We start from the raw sequence: 27,427 nt of genomic DNA, 5'->3' as shown, positions 1-27,427 counted from the left end.
CTTTTCAAGAATGACTAGGAGTTGTGGAGAGACCCTCTTATGAGGGTCTTGGATGATATGGACATTGAGCTCTGGGAGCTCCGGGGAGTTTGGGGTACTTCTTGGAGCGATGAGCAACCATAGGGTGAGTGGTTCAGCCTTCCCGTAGTGGTTTGCTATGTATAGGGTGAGTGGTTCCGCCTACCCCTGTGATACCCCGTAGCAACATGTAGGCAGGATGAGTGGTTCATCCTTCTTCTGCTAAGACATCCTACCCATGCAGTGTAGGACTCACGAGAAGTACCTCTCATCTGGCCAATGAGTAGGGAAATGAGGATAGAGACCATAGTACTACCAATGGACGCATTGTTTACTACTGTACTCCTTATGCTAGGATGATATTGATCTGGGATCATATGGAACTGAGTTCAGGTTAGTAAGAGTGGTATGACACACTCTATTTATTGGAACTGACTTCGGGTCAGTAAGAGTGGTATGAGACACTCTCTTTTATCTGGGATTGACTTCGAGTCAGTAGAGAATGGTATGATACATTCTCGATCACTTCTTCTTCATAATTCAACAGAGCAGTGCAGAGCAGAGTAGTGCAGGGCAGTGCATTGATGGCAGAGATAGTATTGACTGACAGATGGATTAGCATATGGAGTTCTCCATAGTTGAGAGGGAGTGTTAAAATTGGCAACTAGGGCCAAACTCCATATGGGTCACCTTATTTATGGCAGTTGATATTTTTCTTGGATTCCTCTCTCCGAGAGGTGTAGGATTGATCTAAAGATCATCCGATTCCGACATGTATTTATGGAGATGTGAATTTATTTATATTATTGACAAATTGTCAAGATCGGCCAACAAGCAAAACAATCATTTTTACCCCAACTTAACCTCAACGTTGCATATAAAAGGAGGAGACCTCTTGGCATTATTTCACCATCTCATCCTCACATCCTTCTCTCTCCTCTCTTGTTTGGGTATGCATAGCCGAGCAGAATCTCTCACATGTGTGAAGGAGGAAGTTTGATTTTTTTTAGGGCAACGTTGACCGAGTTTGATTGTAATATTCCTAATTAGCCATGGCTAATTGGAATATTCGATTTTGCTCAAGTTTGCTTTCTATAGTTATTTATAAATAAAAAGGTGAGGAAAGGGGGGACATAACTCACTTTTTGAATAAAGTCACTCCCTAATAGCACAACATTGTAACTTAAAAGGGGAGCCAAGGGGGCCAAAGGACCACGTAGAGAAGGGGGCCCACGTAGACACTTGGAAGGACTGTGCAGATGGAGAAAGAGCACGTGGCAAGAGAGAGGCTACGTTGGAGGAGGTGGGCCTTAGGGTTTTGAGAGAGGCCAACACTATAAAGGAGAGAGGAGCCTCCTCATTTGGGCATTGGATTATGTTGCATTTGAGCTAGTCACTTCGACTTAGAGCACGCTGGCTATTTAGCCTGTTTGCAACACTGTTTAGTGCATCGAGTGTTTCCGTTTGGAGATCTCACCCTTAGCCCCAAGGGACTTCGAGTGCCTGCTCGGGCAAGGTAGTTTCATTAGTATTTTGCAGGAGGAGCGATTTCTGGAGTTGAGGAGGAACTGAGCTTTTTGATCACTGCACAATCTTGAGAGGGGAGGACACAGTCTCTTTTGGTAGGAGCTCCAGATTGGGTTTATGTGGAGGGTTTGAGCTTGGAGATTGAGCAAGGGATCAGCGCTTGCATATTGGAGGATTTTGGCAGAGTCTCGGGTAGAGTTTTGGAAGATTCTCTTTAGGGGTAGCGCAGAGCCTTGAGGGATAGCGTAGATCCTCAAGGAGGTGATTTTCGGGGGTCAGCTATTTTAGAAAAGCTTTCTCGACTTTTCTGGGTTTATTGAGCAGAGGTTGATTCCAGAGTTTCAACATTTTCTGAGGAGGGGAACAACCCCAAATCCTCACTTGATTCCAGCGGTAGCAGCAGCACGCAGTTCTCCGGCAGCTTGGACATAGTTCAGAGAGAGGCCATTTCCTTACCATTTTGAGTGTATTTCTTCACTTGCCTTGTGCAAGTCGAGGTGCTATCTTTCTGATCACCTCTTGTACTCTTCCTATTACTCAGTATAATAAAATGGCTTAGCATTTCTCTCTGCATTTCTCGAGTATCTGTTTATATTCCATTTATACATTATTGTATGTTGCACTACTGTTATTTTGTTTATCTCTTTGAGCTCCCGGCTAATATACCACTTGTGTGTTTTTCTCCTATACTCTTAGACAGAGTCTGGAAAGGGCCAGGTAGCCTCCAGATCTCGTCCTCTTTTCAGAGGCGATATATCTGGTAAACGCCCTCCCAGTCCATCTCTGGTTGGAGTTTGCTTGTGTTTGAGGGAAACCCCTGGTAAGGGAATATTACAGTGGTATTAGAGCATAGATCTGGCTCAGCCTGTGGAGCTAGCAGTCTATGACACCGAGGGAGAAGCCCTACATCTATTACAGAGGTAGGAAATACAGAGATATTGAGCGTAGGTTGGAGAACACCTACAGAGAGAGAGACTGTGTTTGGGTGGTGGACACAGAACAGGAGGAGCCTGTGGTGAACACAGAACAGGAGCAACCTGTGGTGGATGCAGAGCAGGAGGATCCGATGGCAGATGAGGAAGGGAAGATATTTGTGGACATGCTCCTCAAATCAGTGTAGGATCTGTCGAGGCAGATCGAGGTGACGGGGCATAGATTCACGGCGGTGGAGGCTAGACAGCGTGAGAACCCACGGGTCTTCCAGGCTGGTGAGGGATCGGGTACATCCCACCATTTGCTAGGGCAGGGTGCCACTCAGCATGATACTACTCAGCAGATGGCCTCACATGCCCCTACAAGTTCTACCATGCCCACTTTCCTAGGAGCAGACGCGAGGGCCGGAACCCAGCAGGAGGCAGAGCCCAATCATATGGGCAATTATTTTGCAGAGTACCAGGCTTATGGGCAGGAGTTCAGGGATGCTCTCTCATTCAGAGACTTTGTTCAGCTCCAGCGAGATAGTAGACCCCGCGACCATCACAGAAGATACTGGCATTGTCATGATGGAGACACCCACCGCACAGCTAGAAGATTCCACTTGCCTATGTTTGATGACTCATCAAACAATTCGGCAAAGTCTTGGGTGGAGAAGCTAGACATCTATTTCCAGCTTCACCAGATGTCAGAGACAAAGGCCATCAAGGTGGCGACATTACATTGGATGGTGAGGCCCAAGACTGGTGGTTCCATGGGTTGGTTACACTCGGACACTCCACAGTGACGACATATGCTGAGTTCACTAGGAGATTGATAGAGAGGTTTGACTGGAGGCATCGAGAACAACACTTTGTTGAGCTGACGAGGCTCAAACAGACCGGGAACCCAGAGACCTACATTGCAGACTTCTTGAGGGTTTCAGTGATGGTGCCAGATCTATCCACGGCACAGAGGATCTACATGTTTGTTGAGGGGTTAGCAGAGCCACTTCAGTGTCTAGTCAGATCCACTAGACCAACCACACTCCAGGATGCTATTAGCAGGACCCGGGACTTACGGGATGCCTTACCCAGGACCCGGACACCTTACCCCCAGAGACAGGCTTTCTAGCCTAAGGGGAAGGATGTGACGATTCCGCCTCCAAAGGGGAATCCAGGATGAGCACAGATTGATGATGATGCTAGGAGGGAGCTGAAGAAGAAGCGGTTGTGCTTTACCTATCAGGAGCTGTGGGCACTGGGACATAGATGTGTTGTTGGCAAAGCACATTTTATTAAGGTCTTCTCCGAGAGTAGTGGGGAAGAGGATGAGGAGGATGATGTGGAGGCTGGAGATAGTCATGCCGTGCAGGATCCTTTGCCACCTCCACCACCACCAGCAGGTGGTGCAGCCTTTGCACCTACTGGGGCCCTTGCAACATTGCGAGGAGTTCCCAAGTATTTGACGCTACGCGTACGGGGGACAGTACGTGGCCAGCGAGTATCAGTTTTGGTTGACAATGGGGCAACCCACAACTTCATTGATGCATAGATGGTTGAGCGGAGAGGTATACAGACAGAGAGCTTCGATGGCTTTTCAGTTTTGGTCCCAAGAGATCAGACCATGATGTGTGCTCGTTATGTCCCAGAGTTGTCAGTGACGATGGGCACCTACACATTGACTGACCACTTTTTCGTGGTCAATATTCCGGACACCAACATGATACTGGGTGTTTAGTGGCTTATCACTCTAGGGAAGGTCACGACAGATTGAAAGGCCCTAGAGATGGAGTGGGATGATGAGAAGACAGGGAAGCATGAGAAGATACGAGGACAGCACACATATCCGCCTCAGACTGTTTCGGCTCATCGAATGGAGGCAGTCTTTCGGAAGGGAGATGTAGAGTGGGCAGTGGAGTTGCATGCATCAGAGGCAGGGACTATAGGGCAAACGGTGCACCCAGAGATACAGTCCATCCTTGACCAGTATGCCACAGTGTTTTGGGAGATTCCGCTAGGACAGCCACTGGACCAGGGGTTTGAGCACACCATTGAGCTTGAGCAGGGCATACAGGCAGTGATTACTACCCCCTATAGGCATCCCAAGGCCTATCGGGATGAAATTGAGCGGGCCATTCAGGAGTTGCTGGCTCTTGGGCACATTCGGCTGAACACGAGTCCTTTTGCTTCTTCTGTGGTGTTGGTGAAGAAGAAGGACGTCACATTGAGGATGTGCATTGACTACAGGGCCCTGAACAAGAAGACCCTGAAGAACAGGTACCCCATACCCAAGATCGATGAGTTGATGGATGAGTTGAGAGGAGCACGGTTCTTCTCAAAGATAGATTTGAGATCTGGGTACCATTAGATTCGCGTGAGGGAGCAGGACATTCCCAAGACCGCCTTCAAGTGTCACTATCGGCACTTTGAGTTTTTAGTGATGCCCTTCGGTCTAACCAACACCCCAGCTACGTTCCAGTCCTGCATGAATCACATCTTCCGCAGTCACTTAAGGAAGTTTGTGTTAGTGTTCTTTGATGATATTCTCATTTACAACAGGAGTTGGGAGGAGCATCTCCAGCACATTGAGACAGTGTTGCGCATCTTGGAGGAGCAGCGGTTCTATGCCAAGCTCTCCGAGTGTGAGTTTGGGTTGACGGAGATGTTCTACTTGGGACACATCATAGGAGTGGACGGAGTGAGAGTCCATGAGGAGAAAATTAGGGCCATCAGAGATTGGCCAGTGCCGAGGAACATGATAGAACTTCGGGGATTCATTGGCATTTGTACTTACTACCGAAAGTAAGTCAAGAGTTTCTCACAGTTTGCTGCACCCCTGACAGATCTGACGAGGAAGGGGGCATTCAGTTGGTCAAAGATAGTGCAACGAGCCTTTGGCAAGCTCAAGGAGGCTATGAGCAGTTGCCCAGTGCTTGTATTGCCGGATTTTTAGCAGCCATTTGTTTTGGCGCGTGAGGCATCGAGAGAGGGGATTGACGCAGTGTTGATGCAGGGAGGTCACCCTATAGCCTTTGAGAGCCGGAAGCTCCTTCTGCATGAGAGGTTGTATTCTATATACGACAAGGAGATGCTGGCCATTATGCATGCATTGGCCAAATTCCGGCAGTATTTAGTGGGTAACAGGTTCAGGGTGAGGACTGATCACAACAGCCTTAGGTTCTTTTTGGAGCAAAAGCAATTACAGGAGAGGCAGCAGAAGTGGATCAGTAAGATTCAAACGTATGACTTTGACATTGAGTATGTCAAGGGTAAGAACAACGTGGTAGCAGATGCCCTTCCACGTAGACCAGCCACGTTGTCTCTTATGAGCTTGGACACAGGCTAGAGGGCTCGACTCTTAGTAGAGTACTCCAAGGACAGATTTGCATGTGAGGTTCTGGATGGGCAGGTGGTGGATGACAGGTACAGGGTAGTCGATGAGATCATCTACTATAGAGACCGGATCTTCTTGACTGAGGGATCTCAGCTCAAGAAGAAGATACTTCAGGCATCACATGATTCACCATTGGCCGGCCATCAGGGGTTTACCAAAACCTACAGGGCCATTAGAGAGAGGTTCTCATGGAAGGGCCTCAAGGAGGATGTACTCCAGCATATCCAAGAGTGCGATGTTTGCGAGAGGAACAAGGGGGAGATGAGCCATCCCGCGGGATTATTGCAGCCTTTTCCCATTCTAGAGGGGAAATGGGAGAGTATTTCGATGGACATCATCACAGAGTTACCCGTGGTGTAGGGCAAGGATTGTATCTTTGTCGTCGTTGATCGACTAACAAAGTACGCACACCTTTTCGCCATATCCGCACACTACACAGCAGCGCAGGTGGCCGAGCTGTTCTTCAGAGAGGTCTTCAGGCTACATGGTCTTCCTAAGACCATCATCAGTGACAGGGACAACCGTTTTATGGGCGGGTTTTGGCAGGAGCTTTTCCTGTTGGTGGGGATGGAGTTGACACCGAGTACCAGTTATCACCCACAGACGGATGGGCAAACAGAGATAGTTAACAAGTGGTTGGAGGGCTACTTGCGTAACTATGTCAGTGGGCAGTAGCGAGCATCACTGAAGTGGCTGCATTTGGGGGAGTACTGCTACAACACTACACATCACATGTCCATTGGTATGTCACCATTCTATGCTTTGTATGGATATCATCCTTTATCTTTTGCTGACGTGATGTTTGGTGCTAGCAAGGCTCCGAGAGCCAAGATTTGGATCCAAGAGAGTCAAGATATCCTCCGAGCTCTCAAGGATAATATGGCTACAGTGCAAAACCAGCAGAAGCTATACGTTGACAGGGGTCGGGTGGAGAGACAGTTTGAGGTAGGGGACTTGGTCTACCTACGATTACAGCCATATCGACAGTCATCACTGAAGCAGAAGGGAGCTGATAAGCTCAAGTCCCACTTTTATGGGCCATACAGGGTGATATGCAGGATTGGACAAGTTGCGTATGAATTGGAGCTGCCCCAAGGCAGCAAGAGTCATAACGTTTTTCATGTATCATGCCTGAAGAAGGCATTGGGGCAGCAGGTGACAGTGACAAATGAGCTACCACCCACAGATGATGAGGGGCATTTAGTGTTGCAGCCAGAGGCTATTATTGATACCAGGGAGAGACAGCTGCGGAGCAGGACGCCCTGGGAATTCTTGGTGAGGTGGAAGAATTTACCGGATGAGGATGCCACTTGGGAGAGTGAGAAAATTTTGTAGCATCCATCACTTTAGTTGCTTGAGGACAAGCAACATTTTGCCTGGGGAGACTTTAATATTCCTAATTAGCCATGGCTAATTGGAATATTCGATTTTGCTCAATTTTGCCTTCTATAGTTATTTATAAATAAAAAGGTGAGGAAAGGGGGGACATAACTCACTTTTTGAATAAAGTCACTCCCTAGTAGCACAACGTTGTAACTTAAAAGGGGAGCCAAGGGGGCCAAACGACCACGTAGAGAAGGGGGCCCATGTAGACACTTGGAGGGACTGCGCAATGGAGAAGGAGCACGTGGCAAGAGAGAGGCTACGTTGGAGGAGGTGGGCGTTAGTGTTTTGAGAGAGGCCAACGCTATAAAGGAGAGAGGAGCCTCCTCATTTGGGCATTGGATTATGTTGCATTTGAGCTAGTCACTTCGACTTAGAGCACGCTAGCTGTTTACCCTGTCTGCAGCACTGTTTAGTGCATCGAGTGTCTCCGTTCGGAGATCTCACCCTTAGCCTCGGGGGACTTCGAGTGCCTACTCGGGCAAGGTAGTTTCATCAATATTTTGTAGGAGGAGTGATTTTTGGAGTTGAGGAGGAACTGAGCATTTTAATGACTGCGCAGTCTTGAGAGGGGAGGACGCAGTCTCTTTTGGTAGGAGCTCTGGATCGGGTTTATGTGGATGGTTTGAGCTTGGAGATTGAGCAAGGGATCAACGCTTGCATATTGGAGGATTTTGGCAGAGTCTCGGGTAGAGTTTTGGAGGATTCTCTTCAGGGGCAGTGCAGAACCTTGAGGGATAACGTAGATCCTCAAGGGGGTGATTTTCGGGGGTCAGCTATTTTAGAAAAGCTTTCTAGGCTTTTCTGGGTTTATTGAGCAGAGGTTGATTCCAGAGTTTCAACATTTTCTGATGAGAGGAACAGCCCCAAATCCTCACTTGATTCCAGTAGTAGCAACAGCGCAACAGTTCTCTAGCAGCTTGGACGCAATTCAGAGAGAGGCCATTTCCTTACCATTATGAGTGTATTTTTTCACTTGCCTTGTGCAAGTCGAGGTGTGATCTTTCTGATCACCTCTTGTACTCTTCCTATTACTCAGTATAATAAAATGGCTTAGCATTTCTCTCTGCATTTCTCGAGTATCTGCTTATATTCCATGTATACATTATTGTATGTTGCACTACTGTTATTTTGTTTATCTCTTCGAGCTGTCGGCTACTATACCACTTGTGTGTTTTTCTCCTATACTCTTAGACAAAGTCTGGAAAGGGCCAGGTAGCCTCCAGATCTCGTCCTCTTTTCAGAGGCGACATACCTGGTAAATACCCTCCCAGTCCATCTCTAGTTGGAGTTTGCTTGTGTTTGAGGGATACCCCTGGTAAGGGAATATTACATTGATCGAAGCTGCAGGAAGGCTATTTGGACAACGTTGACTCTTCTTGATTGCGGATTGGGTTAGGTTGCCTCTCCTTAGCAAGCCGCAGTTCTGGATAGCCTCTTTGACCCTTCGTTGACCAACGTTTACTGTGCTAGGACTGGCTGCAGGCTTGACTGCTGTTGACCAAAGTTTGACTGGGATTATCGGATTGTTTTGGGCTGATACTTCTTGCTGTTGGAGGCCAAGTTGACGGAGCTTTTACCAAGCTTAATTAGAGGTCAAATCTGACTTGTTTGACCAACTTTGACTTTGCTGTTGTTGTCTATTGTCACACAGATTATCACGACAACGCTCAGATCGGGGGCTATCACCCTGATCCCTGATCTCTCCGTTTAAGCCATCTCCCGAGGCTAAGGGGGGTAGACCCTATGGGATGAGGGAAGACCAACTGTGGACTAGTTGGGTTGGGAGACACAGTAAGACGATACCAGTGCTTGATTGATTTTAGGAATTAATGTACCAGTGCCTTATGGAGTTAATGATTAAATAATTGTTTATCAAACGTTGCAGAAATATGAACTTTGTAATTCCATCATTAACAATCATTTATCATCAAATAACCCAAGCAATGCAAGATATTCAGTAAATTCACAATGCTTTAACGATGATCCATGAATTAAACTTCAAGAAAAATTAAATGCTTTAAATGATCATAAAATTTAAACGCTGATCAGTTACCACTTTCACATAGCTAACTTCAAATAAACATTAAAGTGCATTTGACTATGGAAAATTGGCACATAAATACCACCAAAATGATTTTATTTTTTATTTTTGTTAAGCTTTTTCAAAAAAAAATTCTTTTATTTTTATATTTTTATATAAATAAAACAAAACAAAACTAAACTAAACTAAATGAAACTCAAAATTATTAAAATTTAATCCTAAAATCAAATAAATCTAAACAAAATATCAACCCATTAAAATCTAAAAATTAAAACTTTTTATGATTTTTTATTTTTTATTTTTTATGATTTTAAAATTTTTAAACCAAACTAACTAAACTTAAAAAAAATTACCTGGAGCAAAGAACTAAAAGCTAACTTAATCAAATATATAACAAATAAAAGAAGAAAACAAAAATTTTTGATTTTTAATATATATTAAAACATACTAAGCTAAGAATCGAACCTAACTACATCAATCGAAACACATGCAAAATAAAAAAAAGAATATTGAATGCACTAACTGAACTAACCAAAACTCAAAGGAAAATACAAAACTAAAAAATGGAATCGAAGTGCTTCTTTATCATGTTATGCAGGTGAGAGAAGGCGGAGGTAAGAGCTCAACGGCAAAAGATATAACGGAGTTTTTTGCAGGGATGGCAGTGAGGAGGACGCGAATCTCCGGGTTTTGTATTGTGTTTGTTGTGCATTTGCAGGTCCAGCGGAGAGGAGAGGACCCGTGAAAGAGAGGGTGAGGTATGCTGTGGGAAGGAGAGCGAGTGTATGCAGGCAACTCGGGCCAGAACTGCGCGGGCCTCTCTTTTTTTTTTGTAGGCTACAGGTGAGGAGCTTGCTCGACGAACACGATTGATGAGCGAAGGGAGCAGAAGACGCAGGTGGAACTGCGTGGATTGCTGCGGATTTGATGAAGCTGGCTGTGTGGGTTTCGAATTTGTTGGCAGCGGAATGGAGGGACATCACATAGAGGGAAGAGGACTGCGTGAGGATGATTGGAGCTGCAACAGCGTGGAGATGGATGAGAGCCAGGGTGAGGGGACACGGATACAACAACGTGCAGGTTTTTTGAGGGTGCATACACCACAACAACAAGGGGTGAATGAGGATGAGGAGCTACGTAGCGCAGAAGGAGTCGAGTGAGAGTTGAGGGGATGGTTGTGGCGTGATAAAATGGATTGATGCGTGAGGGTGAAGTGAGATTTGGAATAGTGGGATGTATACGCAAATGAAGAGACACATTTGCAGAGGGAGCAGAAAAACGCAGGAAGGGGCAGCGATTGAGAAGATGTGTGGAGGAGTTGTGGGTAAATGGAAAATGGGTGTAGGGCTGACTGCAATTGGCAGCAAAAGAAAAATCACGCAAGGTACAGGTTTGTTGGACGCAGATAGCTAAGCAACACGGGAGCTGGAATGAAAAAATGGCAATCCTGAAACCTGGCAACAATCCAGGAGCTCCACAAAGCCTCCTTTTAAAAAATTTCGAAATATTTTTCCTGGAAATGAAATCCCAGCAAGCAGATAGCTTCAACTTTCTTCAGAAAAACTGAAAACCCGTTGAAGATTATCCCTGCAAACTGAGGCTGAGGCCAGATTTTACCCTCCAGGGCCTAGATCTGGCTTCAGGACAAGATAATATCTTCAGCTCCAAAACCTGTGACAGCAAAAGAAAATACCCAGAAATATTATATGCAAGAATTTAAAACTAAAACCCTACAAACCAATTACAATATTTACAGATTTATGACTCTACAACAGCCAGATTTATCAATAATCCACGGAAATATTTTCAGAATTTAAATTTAATGTGAGATACTTCAGAAAAGCCTTCTTGCATTCATAAGAAAAATTCAAATGATAAGCCCAGAATTAAAACTAGCTGTGCTCTTTCAGAAAACACAATCTGGGAGTTCACTGGTTCAGCCAAGAACTTCCCCTAATGCCCCGTAAACTCAAAACTAAGATTTCCTGCACAGCTTAAAATCAACCATTAACAGAGGGAGAAAAAAATAGTGAAATCCAGATCAAATGGAGATACTTGCCATTATATTTCAGAACCTAAACTATCATTCAAACCCCAGAGATCAGACAAGATACCTGTGCTTGAATCAATCTTCATCAAGCTATTATCAATGACTGAAAATAAAATTATGTAGAAAAATGAAACATCTTACAGCATTTCCAGAAAAGTAACACCAACAAGATTTTTAACCCAAGTCTTTTTTTATTGCACAAAAAAAAATGAGTACAAGAGAGCTTTCTTTAGCACCAGACTCTCAAATCCAATCTGATCTCAAATGACCCCTGACACCCTATTTAAAGGAAAATTCCCAACGGCTAGTTCGAGTGATCCATGTCAAACTAATCTCGATCGTCGATGAGGATCAAAATCCCTTTCAATCTCATCCGTTGAAATTTTAAATGTATTTTAATATATTAAAAAATTAAAACCGTGCATTTATTTCCTCAAAACTTTGACTTATTATTATTTTATTTTATTTTTCAATTTTTATTTATTTATTTTTGATTTATTAATTTAATTTATTTTAATTTATTATTATTTTTTTTAGTTATTTTTTAATTTTAATTTTTTATTATTTATATTTTTAATTTTTTATTGTTTTTTTATTTTTTATTTTTGGATCCTCGAACTTAGCCCTTTGGAAAAATCGCCTAAGACCTAAGACTTAGGACTTATGAGGGGATTAAAACATTTTCTAACCCTCAAGACACTTTACATCATGACTTTTACAATTTTACATCTCAAGGGGGAAAACCCATTTGACATAGATCCTCATAGACCACCCAGTTCTGCGACACAACTATAATCTAGTAGATCAAACAATTTGTAATAACCTAACCAAATAGTTAGACTTATTTCCAAATTACTTTTACATAGACTTGACCAAGTACACTAGGAGTCCCCTAAGATTCTAATGACAAAATCCATTTCGGCTTTGGGATTAGGCTGAAGGAAAACTCTGCCAATCATGGATCAGTGAGACAAAAAACCTTCCGGAACGTAGATTATCACTAGAAAATTAGGTTTGCCTAGGCAATTTACATACATGACTCAGATTTGCTAAGATTATTTACAATTTACACATGCAGACTGGGTTTACAACATAACATAATCGAGCAGATGATGACAATCGAATGGCACAAACACGTCGATCCAGTGCTGCCCCTTTTGCAAAAAAGGGGGTGTACTACTATGGGTAGTTGACACGTAGCGGTCAACACTGTCATAAAAATCAGTTTTGTATATTTGTAATATCTCTCTCTCTCTGCTGAGATATTGAAGATTATAAGAAGAATTGATCAAGGGTTTCCCCACATTGGGGTTTGTCCCTGGCTGGTGCCACATCTTGTGTCTTCTTGTCTTGGCTTGTCTTCTACTGTTTATGTTTATGTTCTATCTGGATTTTACTATCATGTTGATGTGATTGCTAATTTGGAAATTGATATTGGGCTAATAAGAAATTTGAAGTAAATTGCTCTTAAGCATAGAACATACCAAAATTAACAGCTCCACTATGATATCATGGATGCAAATCTTTGTTGAATGACTGAAGCTGAGTATATAGCTGGTTGTTTAGCCTATTGTTGTTTGTTGGATTGCTTGATCTAGTGCTGAAATCGACTATGATATATTGTAATAATCAAATCTGTGTGAAGTTTTCTTAGAATCTCGTTTTCCATACAGGTGGAAGCACATTGAGATCAAGTATCACTATATTCGAGATGTTGTCCTATGAAGAGCTGTGAGGCTTGAATATATTTCTATTGATGAGCAAGTTGCTAATATTTTGATCAATCCACTGTCCTGGATGAAGCTTGCTTGCTTCTGTGAGAAGCCTAGAGTGGTTGAGAATTCCTTTTGAAGGGAGGGAAAACTTTGATTGTATAGCATCATGAATCTTACTTGGGCTTGGCTAAGAAACCATGGTTTATGGTTGGGAAGATTGTTTTGGTTACTCCCTTGGGTCATTGAGTTTGATTGAGAAACCTTATGGTTGGGGAGGTTGGCTCTGAGGCTTGGAGTGATCCCTTAGGTCATTGTGTTTGACCGAGAGACCAATAGGCTTGGTTGGGGACACTGATTTTGAGTACTCTCTCTTGGGTCATTGCATTTGACTGAGAGACCATATGGTCGGGGAGATTGAACCTTTTGACATGAAGATCAGGGTTCCTCCCTTGGGTTGTCGACCAAGAGACTATGTAGTCGAGGATTTTGATAATGAGATAGGGATTCCCCCCTAAGGTCATTGAACTTGACTGAGAGACCCTTGTTTGTGGTCGGGGAGATGGACCCTGTGTATTCTCTTAACGTCATTGCTTTTGACCGAGAGACCATTGGTATGGTCGAAGAGTTTGATCCTGATTTGAGTCATGGTGTTTGACTAAGAGACTAGTGAGATGGTTGTAGAGATTGACTTTGAGTAGTCTCTTGGGTCATTGTGCTTGACTGAGAAACCATTGGTCATGTTTGAAGAGTTTGGCCTCATGAATGATATTGATTGATTGATGGCCAGTTGGGTGGTCACCTTGATGCCATTGGGTTTTGGCTTATGGGATGAGTTTGATGCTATGTATCTTTCTTTATGATGAGACTTGTAGATTTGATCTCTCCCTTGGGTTATTACTAAAAGACCAATACATTTGTCGAGGAGGTTGATCTTGAGAGAGTGAGAGAGAGAGAGAATGAAAAATACCTCCCTAGATAAGAGGGAGTGTTGAAAATTGGTAGCTTCAGGCAATATTTTCATTGGCAAAGCAAAGGAGAAATTATATATTTTTATGTTGACCAAATCGACCTCATTTGCACAAGTCGGCCCCACTAATTGAAAGGATTTGACCCCAAGTTCAAAACACACCTCTTAGCACTTGTATATATTAGCATTCGATTGACTTCATTTGGCATGCATCTATCACATCTCATTCGGCCAACACAAGGAGTTCTTTTCACACGTGTGAGGAGAAGAAGAATATTCATTCTGTGTTGACCAACGATTTGACTTATGTTTGAGCATTGTTCACTTTGGTTCGTTCCTCTCTGTTTGACCGAGTTCTTGACTTAGAGGCTGAGTTTCTCTGTGATTCATTGACTCAGTTTGACCGAAGTTAATCTTTGTTTCTAGGCCGTTGACTGAGGGTTGACTGCAAGTCAACTTTTGTGATTTGATTGAGACTTCGACTGAGATATTGCAGCCAAATTTTGGGCCTTTGACCAGCTACCTCATGCCGAAATTTGACACTTTTGTTGCAGACTTTGACTGGGACAGTGCGTTGACTTTTCTATCATTTGACTAGTTTGACTTGGCATTTATTAAGGTTATAAATTGTTATTTTGACTGGAATACTTTGATGTACATTTTGATGAATTGAGCTCTCATAAGGAAAGATTTATGGGTTTTCCCCTTTGTGGGTTTTGCACTAGTCATTGACCAAAATTTTCGTGTCTCTTATGATCTCTACTGCTCTATTGAAGAAGTTAATGGTTGAAATTTTTCATGTAACTACTTAATGATTAGAATGCTCTAAAGAAGTCTAATTGTATCATTGGAAGTAGTTATCAGTTTGACCCAAGGGAGTAACCAAAACAATTTTCCCAACCCTAAACCATGGTTTCTTAGCCAAGCCCAAGGAAGATCCATGATGCTATACAATCAATGCTTCCTCCCTCCAAGAGTGGGATTCTCAGCCACTCCAGGCTTCTTTAAGAAACAAACTTCATCCAGGATAGAGGCTATATCAAAACATCAGCAACTTGTTTATCAACAAAAATATATTTGAGCATCACAACTCTTCTTTGGACAACATCCCAAATATAGTGATATATGATTTCAATGTGCTTCGATGCCTCTTGAAAAAGAAGATTTTCAGAAAGCTTCATACAACTTTTGGATATATCACAGTCGATTCTAGCACTTGATCAAACAAACCATCAAACAACTTTTGAAGGCAAACTGCTTCACAACAAGTTGAGCGATCAGTTACATACTTAGCTTCAGTCATGCTAAATGCAACAAAGGTTTGCACAATACTCATCCATGATATCCAAGCTAATACTATTGGAAAAGTAACTAGGGTTGGTCTTCATAATTATCTTTGTACTTGTATCAATTTGTATTTCATGTAAAAGAAGAAAAATAATTTTTTTAAGCATGGGTTTCATGCTCAAGTCTAGTTAAAGCATGTTCTTCATGCTCCTAGGGTTTAATGAGTCAAAAGAGTCTTTGTCATATGTAAAAGACCGAATTGGGCATTTTGTAACAAGAAAGAACAATTATTTTTAATTCTAAAAAAGTAATTTTGCCCTCTAAACCCAAGTCCGCCTTGCCATGTTAAGTCGGCCTTGTTGGGGCACCTGTTCGCTCTCTTGGATGACTATATATAGAGGAGACCTCGTCCTCATCTGATATAGAATAAGCTTGCTTGATCTATGCACAGGACATGAAGGAAGAAAGTGCGAAGGGTATAGAAGGAAGAAAAACCCAAGGAAGAGGAAGACTACTTGAATTTTAGACTGTTTGCTTACATGTGCGAGAAGGCTAGGGTTTCTACAGTTGTTGCAAGGCCGAAGATTGAAGGACAAGTTGCAGACCCGAAATTGCAGAACCGAAATTCTTGACTTGGAGCAAATTGACCATCTTTGACTTGGTGAATGTTGACTTGATTGAAGAAAGTTTTAAGAGGGTTGACTTAGTGCTTGGAGAAGGTCTTGGTCTTTGGGTCTTGGAGGTTTCATTTTGATTTGATTCTATAAGAAGAGGATTGTTTAGGTTTTCTCCAAGTTGTGGGGTTTTTCCCTGGCATGGAGCCTATATCTTGTGTTATTTGTGTTTTGTGATTTTCATGTTTTTGATAATTGCTTGATGAAGTAGTAAAATTCAATAACAAAATGCCAACAAATATCACAAGTAATTATCATGAAAGGAGAATCAACAATAATCTACAAATATCTTGATTTTCCAACAATGATAACATTCAGAAGTTCTCTTCCTGTCTTCAAAACATCCAACCCAATCAGAATCTACAAATTAGACATTTCAAAAGGGGTAGAGATGTTGAGAGCCTCTTCTATAAATTAAGAGCTATCTCTTGTCCCAAATCGTCATGAATTATTGATATTGTTATGCCAATAATGTAATATCTTCATGAAGTTTTGGTGTCAACTTTGAAGCCTCTTTTTCTTGGATGTTCTACGTAGTTTTAAAGATAACATTGTGTTAATTCAAGACTACTACAAGGTTATCAAGATTGATCCATTGAAGGCAAATTTGTCATTTGGAGGGAGATGTCTAGGGTAAATTCTCTCACTTCTCTCTTGTTTGTGTGAGGTAAGCATTGAATCTCCTTGTTGGTCCATACCCTAGAGGTTCTTCAACAAGAGTTTTGATTTTATTTCATTCCATAGTTGATCTCATGGTTGAAGGCTTTCTCCTTTAGGGGATCCCTTCTAGTCTATGTCACAAGGTTTGTTGAACTTCAACTTTGAGGTTCAAAATTTGGCGAACCTTATCGAACCTCATGGCCATTGATTAAGTTTGTAGATCAAAACTCATAACCTCATGTCACAACTTAAGCTTGTAATCTATCCTTGCAATTTCCAAGTCCATGATAACACTTTTTATGTTTATTAATGTTGATTTCTTACTATTTTGTGCTATATTTTATTTTTAAGTTTATATATATATATATATATAGAAAATGTATATAGATGAACCTAGTAGTGAACCTCATCAAAAAGTTAAAACTTGAACTGAAACTAATCATCTTTAAACTCGAACATGAACCTGAACTATGTGACTTAGCTTCTACTAGGGCTTGGTTTAGTAACTTGTCTTGATTAGACATTTAGGTAATTTAACTTCTAGGGTTCTACCTTCTTGTCCTAATCCACAAGCATTGAATAACCAACTTAAAAAGGGCATTCATCTTGACCCCATTAAGCCCTAGTGGAGATAAGACATTAGCCCTAAATCCAACAACAAACCAATTTTTATACAAATTCAAGTTCTTGTCATTTTATTTATTTATATTATAGAAAAATTCATAAAAATAGAAAATTTTAAAACACTGAAGAAATCTAAAAGATAAAAACACCAAAAATAGTCTCGTTTGAAGGTGGACATCTTGTGGTTTGTGCCTATCTAGCAACATCTAATGCCCCAAGATAAAATCATCCTTTTCTTTGGATTATTATGCTTTAACACCTTTTTTTGAGGGTTTTTACATTTTCATGGTCTTCTCAAATTTAGAATAAAATTAGTCATCTTCTACAAGGATTTGTGAAGCCCTCCCTTTCCAAGGGTTTGAAGGAAATAAGGTGAGATCTAACCAAGTAAGCCTTAGTTTTACCTTTGATTGCTTTTTATTATATATTCATCTTATTTAGAAGTATTTTCAGCTTCCAAATTGCTAGAAAGTGTTTTATTTTGATTGGGAGGAAATCTGGATTCTGTGCTTAACCATAGGGGGATTGTCCCTTCAATTTATGAAATGGCTGTTTCAGATTGTTGTACCCTTACATTTTATTGCATAAATCTGTTGCTGGGTTGTTATTTCATTAATGTTTCATAGTCCTAACATTAGCAGCCATGGATACTTGATCCTAGTGTGTTTCCACATTCCTGGGTGGCTTGAGAGGCACTCTAAACTTGTGTTTTCTGTAGACTTTTATCATTTACAGGTGCTAGAACTTCTGGAAAACAACAAGCTTGTCCTCTTCTAGGTCATACAATCAAGAGAAATTCATAGAGAGATTATCTCACTTGGTGGATGCATCCTTACCTCAACTTGTGACATCAAAGGTAGTATTCATTTGAGATATTTCAAGAAATTCATAGAGAGATCATCTCACTTGTTGGATGCATCCTTACCTCAACTTATGACATCAAAGGTAGTATTCATTTGAGATATTTCACTCTTTCTCAAGTTTTGGCTTATGTGTTATTTCCTTACATATCAAATTTAGCAGTTGTTTGATTAGCTCCTAACCTTCATCTAACATAAGGTTCCTAGGCACTAATCTAATGACTTTTTGGGGAAGCAATCAAGGTATTAAGATACCCCTTGTGGCATTGTAGGAGTTGGCCTAGTGCAGTGTTTTCAAAGCCGACCCAATCCAAATCAGAATTGGCCAAATTGGTTGGTTGGACTAGGCATGGTATTGAACTGGCTTGTTTACTGGGTTGGAGGGCCGATTTCTATTGGTTAGGTACCAAATCAGCCGGTTAGCTCTCTCACGCCTGGGGGACCCACAATGATGGTTTTTGTTGGGTTTTGAGGTGGTTTTGGAGGAAACTAGAGGTTTCCCTCCCAAGAAAGCCCGCCCTTGGCTATAGAACAAACCCTCCCCCTCCTATTTGCTTCACACCTATTTTGAGTTTTTGTGAGTATATGTAAGCTTGGAGAGTTTTGCGACAGCCGTGAGTTTTGCAACGATAGTCTCACAGTGGCAGATTTGGAGGTTGTTTGGCTTCTTGGAGTTGGAATATTTGGGAGGTTTTGGCCATTGGTATTCATGGGAATGTATGCTTTCTCTCATATAAAATTGTAGATTTGATTGTTGTCCCATTTTTAATTTTAATTCTCCTTTTTTCAAATAAAAATCAGTCCATTTTTCTAGGCTAAATCTGCCTTTTTGTGTTTTTAAATTTATCATAGGGTTTGCATTATAATTAGTTGCACTTTTTTTTCTCAATTTTCATATTTCTTTCCCTTGAAATTCCATCATCCTCTATGGCCCCAAGAACCAAATTTGCTGCATGGGCTCATTGTGGTGTTATTGATGACATTATGATTTTTACAAATATTGCAAGCACCCAATGGGGTGTTGGTATTTATAGGTTGAAACAACACTTGGCTGGTATAAGAGACCAAGTAATCTCGTATGATGTACATAAGGAAGTGATAAGGCATATTAGGGCAAAAATACTCAGACAATTTGAGAAATTTGTAGAGGAGAAGACTAGGGAAAAGTCAATAAAAGACGAAATCACAAAGAAGAGGCAAGTTTTAGAAATCTATGAGAGCGAGTGTGATGATTTTGAATTTGAAGGCGACTCCTTTGTCCCTTGTGCCATTGTTGTCCCCTTCCATTATGTTCCTTCCCATCTTGTGTTTCACAATGAACTTGAAAAGAAGATGAACATTAAGATCTATTTCAGACCTTCCTTTGTCTCTTCCTCTGCTAGTGCCTCCCAACCATGTAAAAGTTTTCATCTTAGATACCCATTGGAAGTAGTGCAAACAAGTTGCTTTTCAATCTATTGCTAGATGGTGGTATGATGCAAATATCCCCTTTAATGTTGTCCACTCACCTTATCACTAGGCTATGTGGTTCCTTGTAATAGTTTGAGGAAGGGGCTTCAAAGACCCTGGCTTGCATGACTTGAGGGGATCTCTTTTGCAAAAAAGAGGTTATGTCCATTGATAAATATTTGAAGGATTTTAGAGTCATGGACCGAAGGAGGTTGTTCCATCATGTTAGATGGATGGATTGATGGAAAGAACTATACTATCATAAATTTCTTTGTCTCTTCCCTTTAAGGAACCATGTTTCTGAAATCAGTTGATGCATTTGATAGGGTGAAAGATGCAGACATGTTATTTGAGCTTTTGGATGAGATGTTTATGACAGGGAGAGGAGCAAAATGTTGTTCGGGTCATCACAGATAACGTCTCAAACTATGTTCTTGATGGAAAGATGCTAGAGTCCAAATAGAGGACCATATTTTGGATCTCATGTTCTGCACATTGCATAGACCTCATGCTTGAGGACATGGGCAAAGTGAATTGGGTAAATAACATTGTATAGCTTGCCAAGTATATCACAAAATACATCTAAAATCACTCATGGGTATTGAGCCTAATGAGGAAAAACACCAGGGGCAAGGAGCTTGTTGCATTTGCCATCATGAGAATTGCAACTCACTTCCTCATGTTGCAATCTCTCACTTCCTAGCTATAGAATGATTGGAATGTATCTTGGTGGTCTCACAAATAAGATGTAAAAGACACCAAAAAGAAATATTTTGACAACACTTTTTGGAAAGAAGCATTAGAGGTTGTGGAAATCAATGAGCCCTTTGTTAAGGTTTTGTGTTTGGTGGATGAGAAAAAATTGGTCGTGGGCTACATTTGTGAGGCTATGAATCAGGGAAAGGAGGCTATGAATCAGGGTAAGTATGGGCCTATTTGGGATATCAATGATAACAGATGGAAAAATTAAGTGCATCTTGCTATGCATGTAGTTGTGTATTTTCCGAACCCAAAGTGTATCAATATAAAGGCCTGTCAGGAGATCATATTGGAGAGGTCAAAGATGGGTTGTATGAGTACCTGTAGTGCATGGTCCTTGATGCATCCGAGCAGCTGGAAATACATCAACAAAAAAATACTTTGACTAGGGCCATAATTATTTATGCAAAAAACCTAGCAAAGGTTGCAAGAGATGTGGACTAAGCAAGTATGCAATTCTATTTTTTTTTTAAGTTTAATTATTTAAAATTCAAACTGTAAATATTTGCCTTTTTAGCCAAACTCACAATCTAAATTTTTGAACAATGAACTAACTTTAGTATGTCTTTTGTAGCACATTGGTGGGAGTCATTTGGTAGCCAATGTCCTCAATTTCAAAACTTTGCAGTTGGAGTCGTCAACCAAACTTGCAGTGCTTTTCTGTGTGAGTTCAATTGGTTTGTTTTTGAGCGGATTCATATGAAAAAGAAAAACCGTTTAGAACAAAAAATGGTTAAATGATCTTGCCTTCATCTGGTACAACCTTCTACCAAGGCATAACTAATTGTGGAACAAAAGACTTGATATAGATCTCATTGTATTGGATGATATTGATGTAACTTCAAAATGCGTAGAGGAGACTCAACCAAGAGAGTTTGATGTTGGTTTTGATATTGATGCCATGGATATTTTTGTCTAATATTTTCTTTTTTGGGAGTGAGTGGGGAAGGGGGGTTGATCGCAATGCAGATCTAGTAGTTAAACTAGAAGTTGAAGGAAGTGAACCACCAAGCATGACACATGCAAGCACGAGTTGTGCAACTTGGCCAACTTGTGCTTCTGCTAGGCCTAGTATTGCTACTACTACCTTTGAGGTTGCAAATGTCCTCGAGGAGTAAGTCTTTGAGACAAATGATGTTTATGTAGCTTCATTTAATGATTCCATGTATAGTAGTGGTGATGAGTTTGAGGTGTGATCATGTTGATTAGTGATTTGTAGTAGGCCAGTGGCCCAATAGCTTGTAGCATTGCTTTTGGACTCTAGAGGCCATTAAAAACCTCATTGATTATGTATTTGTTGTTGATATGTATTGCACTTGGTGCCATTTTGATATATTCACCCTTACATGGTATATAGATGAGCAAACATTGCATATTTTGTCACTAATATTTTCGAATTATGGTTTGAAATCTTGAAAGTAAATTTTCATTAAAAGTTAATTATTTTATGTATTTTTTCAAATATGGTTTGATCAGGTTCAATCCAGTTCTGGTTCAAAACTCCATTGGATAGGTGGTTGGCTCAAAGTCCCATTTTTGTTTGTAAAACTATGGCCTAAAGTAAGATGGAATTGTGCTAAGGTGGCAGTGGGTGCATCTATTGTGTGGTTACCACTTATCATCTTGATCAAACCTTGCTAACGTTGTGTGTGTATTGCTACTGCTTTTGATTTTGAAGTAGAACAAATGGATGTGATGACAACATTCTTAGATGGGGGTTTGGAGTAAAAAATCTACATGGAGCAACCAAAAGGCTTCGTAGTGAAGGGAAAGAAAGAGTTGTTATGGAGACTAAAAAAGGCCATGTATGGGTTAAAGCAATCACGAAGGATGTGGTATAAAAAAATTGATACTTTTATATTGGGACTTGACCTTGCAAGGAAGAAAGTAGATCACTGTGTGTATTTCAAATTAGTTGGTCATTGCCTTATTTATTTGGTTTATATGTGGATGATATGTTGCTGACTGGAAATGACAAGGAAATCATCTAGGAAAAGGTTAAAGCACATTGAGATCAAGTACCACTATATGTGGGATGTTTTCCTATGAGGAGTTGTGAAGCTCGAATATATTTCTATTGATGAGCAGGTTGGTAATGTTTTGACTAAGCCATTGTCCCTGATGAAGCTTGATTGCTTCTATGAGAAACCTAGAGTGGTTGAGAATTCTCTTGAAGAGAGAGAAAGCTTTAATTGTATAGCATCATGAATCTTCCTTGGGCTTGGTTGATAAACCATGGTTTATGGTTGGGAAGATTGTTTTGTTACTCCCTTGGGTCATTGAGTTTGATAGAGAAACCTTATGGTTGGGGAGGTTGGTTTTGAGGCTTGGAGTGATCCCTTAAGTCATTGTGTTTGATCGAGAGACCAATTGGCTTGGTTGAGGACACTTATTTTGAATACTCTCCCTTGGGTCATTGCATTTCACGGAGAGACCATATGGTCGGGGAGATTGAGACTTTTGACATCGAGATCAAGATTCCTCCCTTGGGTCGTGGACCAAGAGACTATGTAGTCAGGAGTTTGATAGTGAGATAGGGATTCCTCCCTTAGGTCATTGAGCTCAACTAAGAGACCCTTGTTTATGGTTGGGGAGATGGACCTTGTGTATTCTTAGGTTATTGGGTGTGACTGAGAGACCATTGGTATGGTCATAGAGTTTGATCCTGATTTAAGTCACGTGTTTGACTAAGATACCAGTGAGATGGTCGTAGAGGTTGACTTTGATGATTCTCTTGGGTCATTGTGCTTGACTGAGAAACCATTGCTCATGGTTGGAGAGTTTGGCCTCATGAACGATATTGATTGATCCCATGGTTAGTTGGGTGCTGACCTTGATGCCATTGGGCTTTGACTTATGGGATGAATTTGGTGCTATGTATCTTTCCTTATAATGAGATTTGTACATCTGATCTGTCCCTTGGGTTATTACTGAGATACCAATAGATTTGTTGGGAAGATTGATCTTGAGAGAGAGAGAGGGAGAATGAAAAGTACCTCCCTCCATAGTTTAATTTCATCTATTGTAGAATATCAATCCTACTCCCAGATTATTATATAAATGGATGGGATTTCTGCCATGATTCCATTGTCTTTGAAGGATTCTTGATTTACCAGCACCTTAATATTGGTTTGTGAAGATTTTGCACTTTACAAGGTTCACTCTGAGTATTGCTGAGTCTATGTTCAACATTAATATAATTATCTTATCCTATTTTCTATTTTTGATGGGAGAGTGTTTGGGACTAGGTTGTGGATGTCTGTAGGATCAAACTGTCTTTGGTTGCTAACACATTCTTTGTTACTTGTGAAAATTTGTTTCATTCCATTTCTATTACGTCAACTTTGTTGCGTTTCTAAAGAACTTTCTGGTAGTTTACATACAAAGCTACTCTGTGCAACTCGGGTTATAAAATGTCTCTCTTAAACTTTTGGCCTTTGTTGTCTTAGAATCCAATTGCAGGCAAGCTTCCCCTGGAAGTAACACAATTCTCTTGGTTATCGTTTGCATGTATATATTTGTAGTCGCCCTAAATTTGTATCTTTTATTTGCCAGTGAAACTTATACAATTGTTGGGAGAATCCTATTAGTCCTTGTCCAGAAAAAGTTAGCAAGGAATTTGTCTCGATGAGAAAATCCGCAATTTTAATGGCACGTTTGCAACGGATGTTTAAAGGAATCTTGATTACTACTGCACGTTTTATCTATTACTGATATTTATAATACGTGATGATAAAACAGTTGAATGTTGCAAAGATTTGTTAGTTGTAAACAATATCATTGCAAAGACATTTTTCTTGGTTGCAAACAGTGAAACGTTATTTTTATTTTTTCTTCAGCCTCCTAGAAAGCTGACATATTCCATGCAACTAGTAATTTATTCTTTGACTTTCACCGAATAGTTACCATCTTTGCCTTCTTCCACGAGTAACTTGTGTGTTGTCAAATAATGTTCAGTGAGCATTTAACCTAGTTATTTAGAATACTGATAAGGTTACATTGTATAATTGACAGAGGAAGAGAAGGGCCCCTTTCTACGCGATGATATTATGGCTTTGTGTGATCTGCATACCCTACTTGAAGCAAAAGAAGCGGAAAAGCCAGCTGAACCTGAACCTCTTGCTGCAGAGCCTCCAGCAGAGCCTTCCAATGGTAGACCTGTTGCTAAAAAAGATGTCAAGCCCAAGTGGTTGAGAATGTAGTCTTGCGTGTAATTGATTAGGATTTGTTAAATTAACTAGCAAAGTATGAATTACGCCTTTCTGCTAAAGCTGCAAGGCTTGTATTTACGTTGATGCTCACCGTAATGCAGGGTTGACTAAATATCTTAGAAAATGCTGAATGCACTGCCTTGCTCTAAGCTGTGTTTGTATACAGTATTTCATGCAATGATTTAGGCAGAATTCTGTAGACTTCATAATTGTGTGAAGTAGGATAGACCTCATAATTGTGTGAAGTAGGATTTTCCTGTTTATAGTTTATTTTTATATTAGGAACATACAAAAATAATTTTTTGAATGAACTAGCACCTATCTAGGCCTTCTAATCTCAATCCCTAATTCTCTATTTAATATTTTTAAAGATACGCAGTGAAAGAGAGATGATTTTCTGGCTTTCTTCAGTAGCATGGACTGGGTAGACAACGGCATTAGACAATTAAAAATCTATACGATTTGGGTATTAATTATGCTTAACATCTTCGCTATTGTATTAGGTGGTAGGTCTTAAGACGTTGATGTTCATTTATTGTTTTTAACCCGGAAACCATTTTCAACATTTTATAAACTCTCCCTCAATTAGAACTAGGAGTGTAGCCGCACACTTCATATCATAACAAATTGCGTGTAGCCGTAGATGCATGTTGACCTGAAAGTAACTTATTATTAATCTAGGGTGATACGAAACTGTGTGGCTGTATGTCAAGGCAATCAATGGTCGAGGTTGTCATAGTATGGAAGTTAAATAATGATAAAAAGTTTTTTATTATTATAAAAATGACCAAATATTGTATTTTAGCATCCAACATCATGCAGTTATCTCTATATTCCCCTGTGATGTTGCTTTCCTGCTTTCACGATGTAGAAGTTGACTCAAGGATACACACTATTCGATATCCTGCTAAATCCACATTTGTTCACTTAACCTTGGAAAGGGTACAATTGATAGGAATAAAATCAAGAAACCATCCAGCTATAGTGGGATTTAAATCATCAATTGAAATAAAAAGAGACACCAAGATTTTGACGCCTAAAATTATTGGAATGCAATAACAACCAATATTTTGACGCCTAAAATTATTGGAATGCAATGACAACCAATATTTTGATGTTAGTCATGCTGGTAAATTTTAAAAATAAAATGTCCATTTTACTATGAGATTTATAAATAATGTAAAATAGTTAGGTACTTTTATTCTCAAGCTCAACTTATTCTAAGCAATCTCCATTGTCCATATCACCCAAGAGCATTATAAAACTTGGGTACATAATAATGCTTAACAATAAAATGGGGGACGTACTACCATAATCAATAGTTTTCTGCCAATGGAAAGAAAAAAAATGGTCATAACTGCCACTAACAAGATAGAATACATGGTAGATGGAGAGTTCTTGGGGTTAGCCCTTGAACATTATATTGCTTAATTTCAGCTTTGGGATGGCAGGTCCCAATAATCAGTACCTCACACAGGGTTTGAAAAAGAGGGCAATCTGCAAGTATTTATCATTTTGGGGTTGGGCCATAGGGAGTCTATTTCGGCGACAATCATTCCTTTCATGAACAACTTGACCAACTCTGTGTTGTGACCTTCCATCAAACCCATGGGATTCACTAGATTGTCTTGAATGGGTTGAAGCAGTAGCTTTTTGCTCATAGTGCAGGGAATACTCACTAACACTCCCAAAGATGGTGTAGGTGGTCACATCTAGTACAACCTTCCAGTCTTGTGTAGTGATATGCTTATATATTTCGATACAAATGAAAGAATGTAATATACATTTTCAATTTTTATGGCCAATTACTCATAAATTATATTCAAAGAAATATATCATAAATCTTTTTCCAGGAACACAAATAAACTTATAAAATTTACTAGCACTTCACTTAAATTGGAAACTCATAAATGAGAGAGAGAATACTGCAAACCCTAACTTCTTTATTAATAGATTTTTGGAGGATAGACAAAAATTGGTTGATAGACCCCTGAAAATGCTTGCCCATGAACTCCTTGATAAATATTTTGGCCTTTTTGCACAACTGACAACTTGTCCTGCAATGAAGAAACAATTTTCTTAGGGAATTGGGCCTCCCTATGACTGACAACGACCCTCAATAACCTTGGCAATGCAACAATAATTCAGGCCTTTGAGAATATGATGCATTTTCCTCACAAATTTAATTAAATTTAGCGTTCTGTAGCACAACAAATTCGTTTGTGGCAAGATATACAATTTAGCCTCCTCCAACTGGAAATCGATCACTTCTACACAATAATTTCGACCCTCCATGGATAACATTTTACCTCTAAAGTGACTTTTTACCATCTTTATTTAATTATGTATTCATTTATTATGTTGACCTCCTTTTTCTTGTCAATAGCCCATGAGATCTAGATAGGATATGACTCAAAACCTCTCATGCTTCTATGGATTGGAAAGGGACATTACAATCCTCCCTTTCCGAATTTGCTTATCCTCAAGCAACTGCAAGTTGGGGTATTGCAACACCTATACGCCTTCCCATGTACTATCTTCCAGTGCTAAGCCATTGCATTGAATTAAATACTCCTAGATGACTCTACTCAAGTTCCTCTCCCTCGTGTCCATGACCTCTTCTAGAATGAGGACCCATTGTCCTTCCTCGTCAAGTGGTGGAAGCTACGTTGTGGCCTTTATTCGCTGTCCAAACACCTTTTCAAGGCAAAATACATGGAAAACATTGCGAGTATTGCTTTCTTTTGGTAATTCTAATTCATAAGCAACCTCCCCAATTTTCCTAATCACCTTGTAAGGTCCAAAGAATCGTGGCTTTAATTTCTTTGAGCCATTCTGCAAGGATGACTGCTTATATGGTTGAAGTCTTAGGAAAGTAAGATCCTGCTCCT

General features: G+C 40.4%; 1 protein-coding gene across 7 annotated transcripts in view; it reads left to right on the top strand.

Annotated features, from left to right (window-relative positions):
- Positions 1-24,877, top strand: part of PUX1 (plant UBX domain-containing protein 1) — a 408,013-nt gene extending 383,136 nt beyond the window's left edge. For all 7 annotated transcript variants that reach the window (XM_089425156.1, XM_089425151.1, XM_089425150.1 and 4 more), the window contains one exon: positions 24,340-24,877. In XM_089425156.1, coding sequence (XP_089281282.1) covers positions 24,340-24,527 — 188 coding nt within the window. In that variant the 3' untranslated portion in view covers positions 24,528-24,877. The remainder of the gene's footprint in view (positions 1-24,339) is intronic.
- Positions 24,878-27,427: the final 2,550 nt, after the last annotated feature.

Source organism: Pinus tabuliformis, chromosome 6 (genome assembly GCF_031772625.1).
Source record: "Pinus tabuliformis cultivar Carrire ecotype Pingquan chromosome 6, CPIR1, whole genome shotgun sequence".
In the NCBI taxonomy this organism is placed as follows: Eukaryota; Viridiplantae; Streptophyta; class Pinopsida; order Pinales; family Pinaceae; genus Pinus; species Pinus tabuliformis.
The sequence above is the reverse complement of the archived record's forward strand: the minus strand, read 5'-3'. Positions and strand labels throughout refer to the sequence as shown.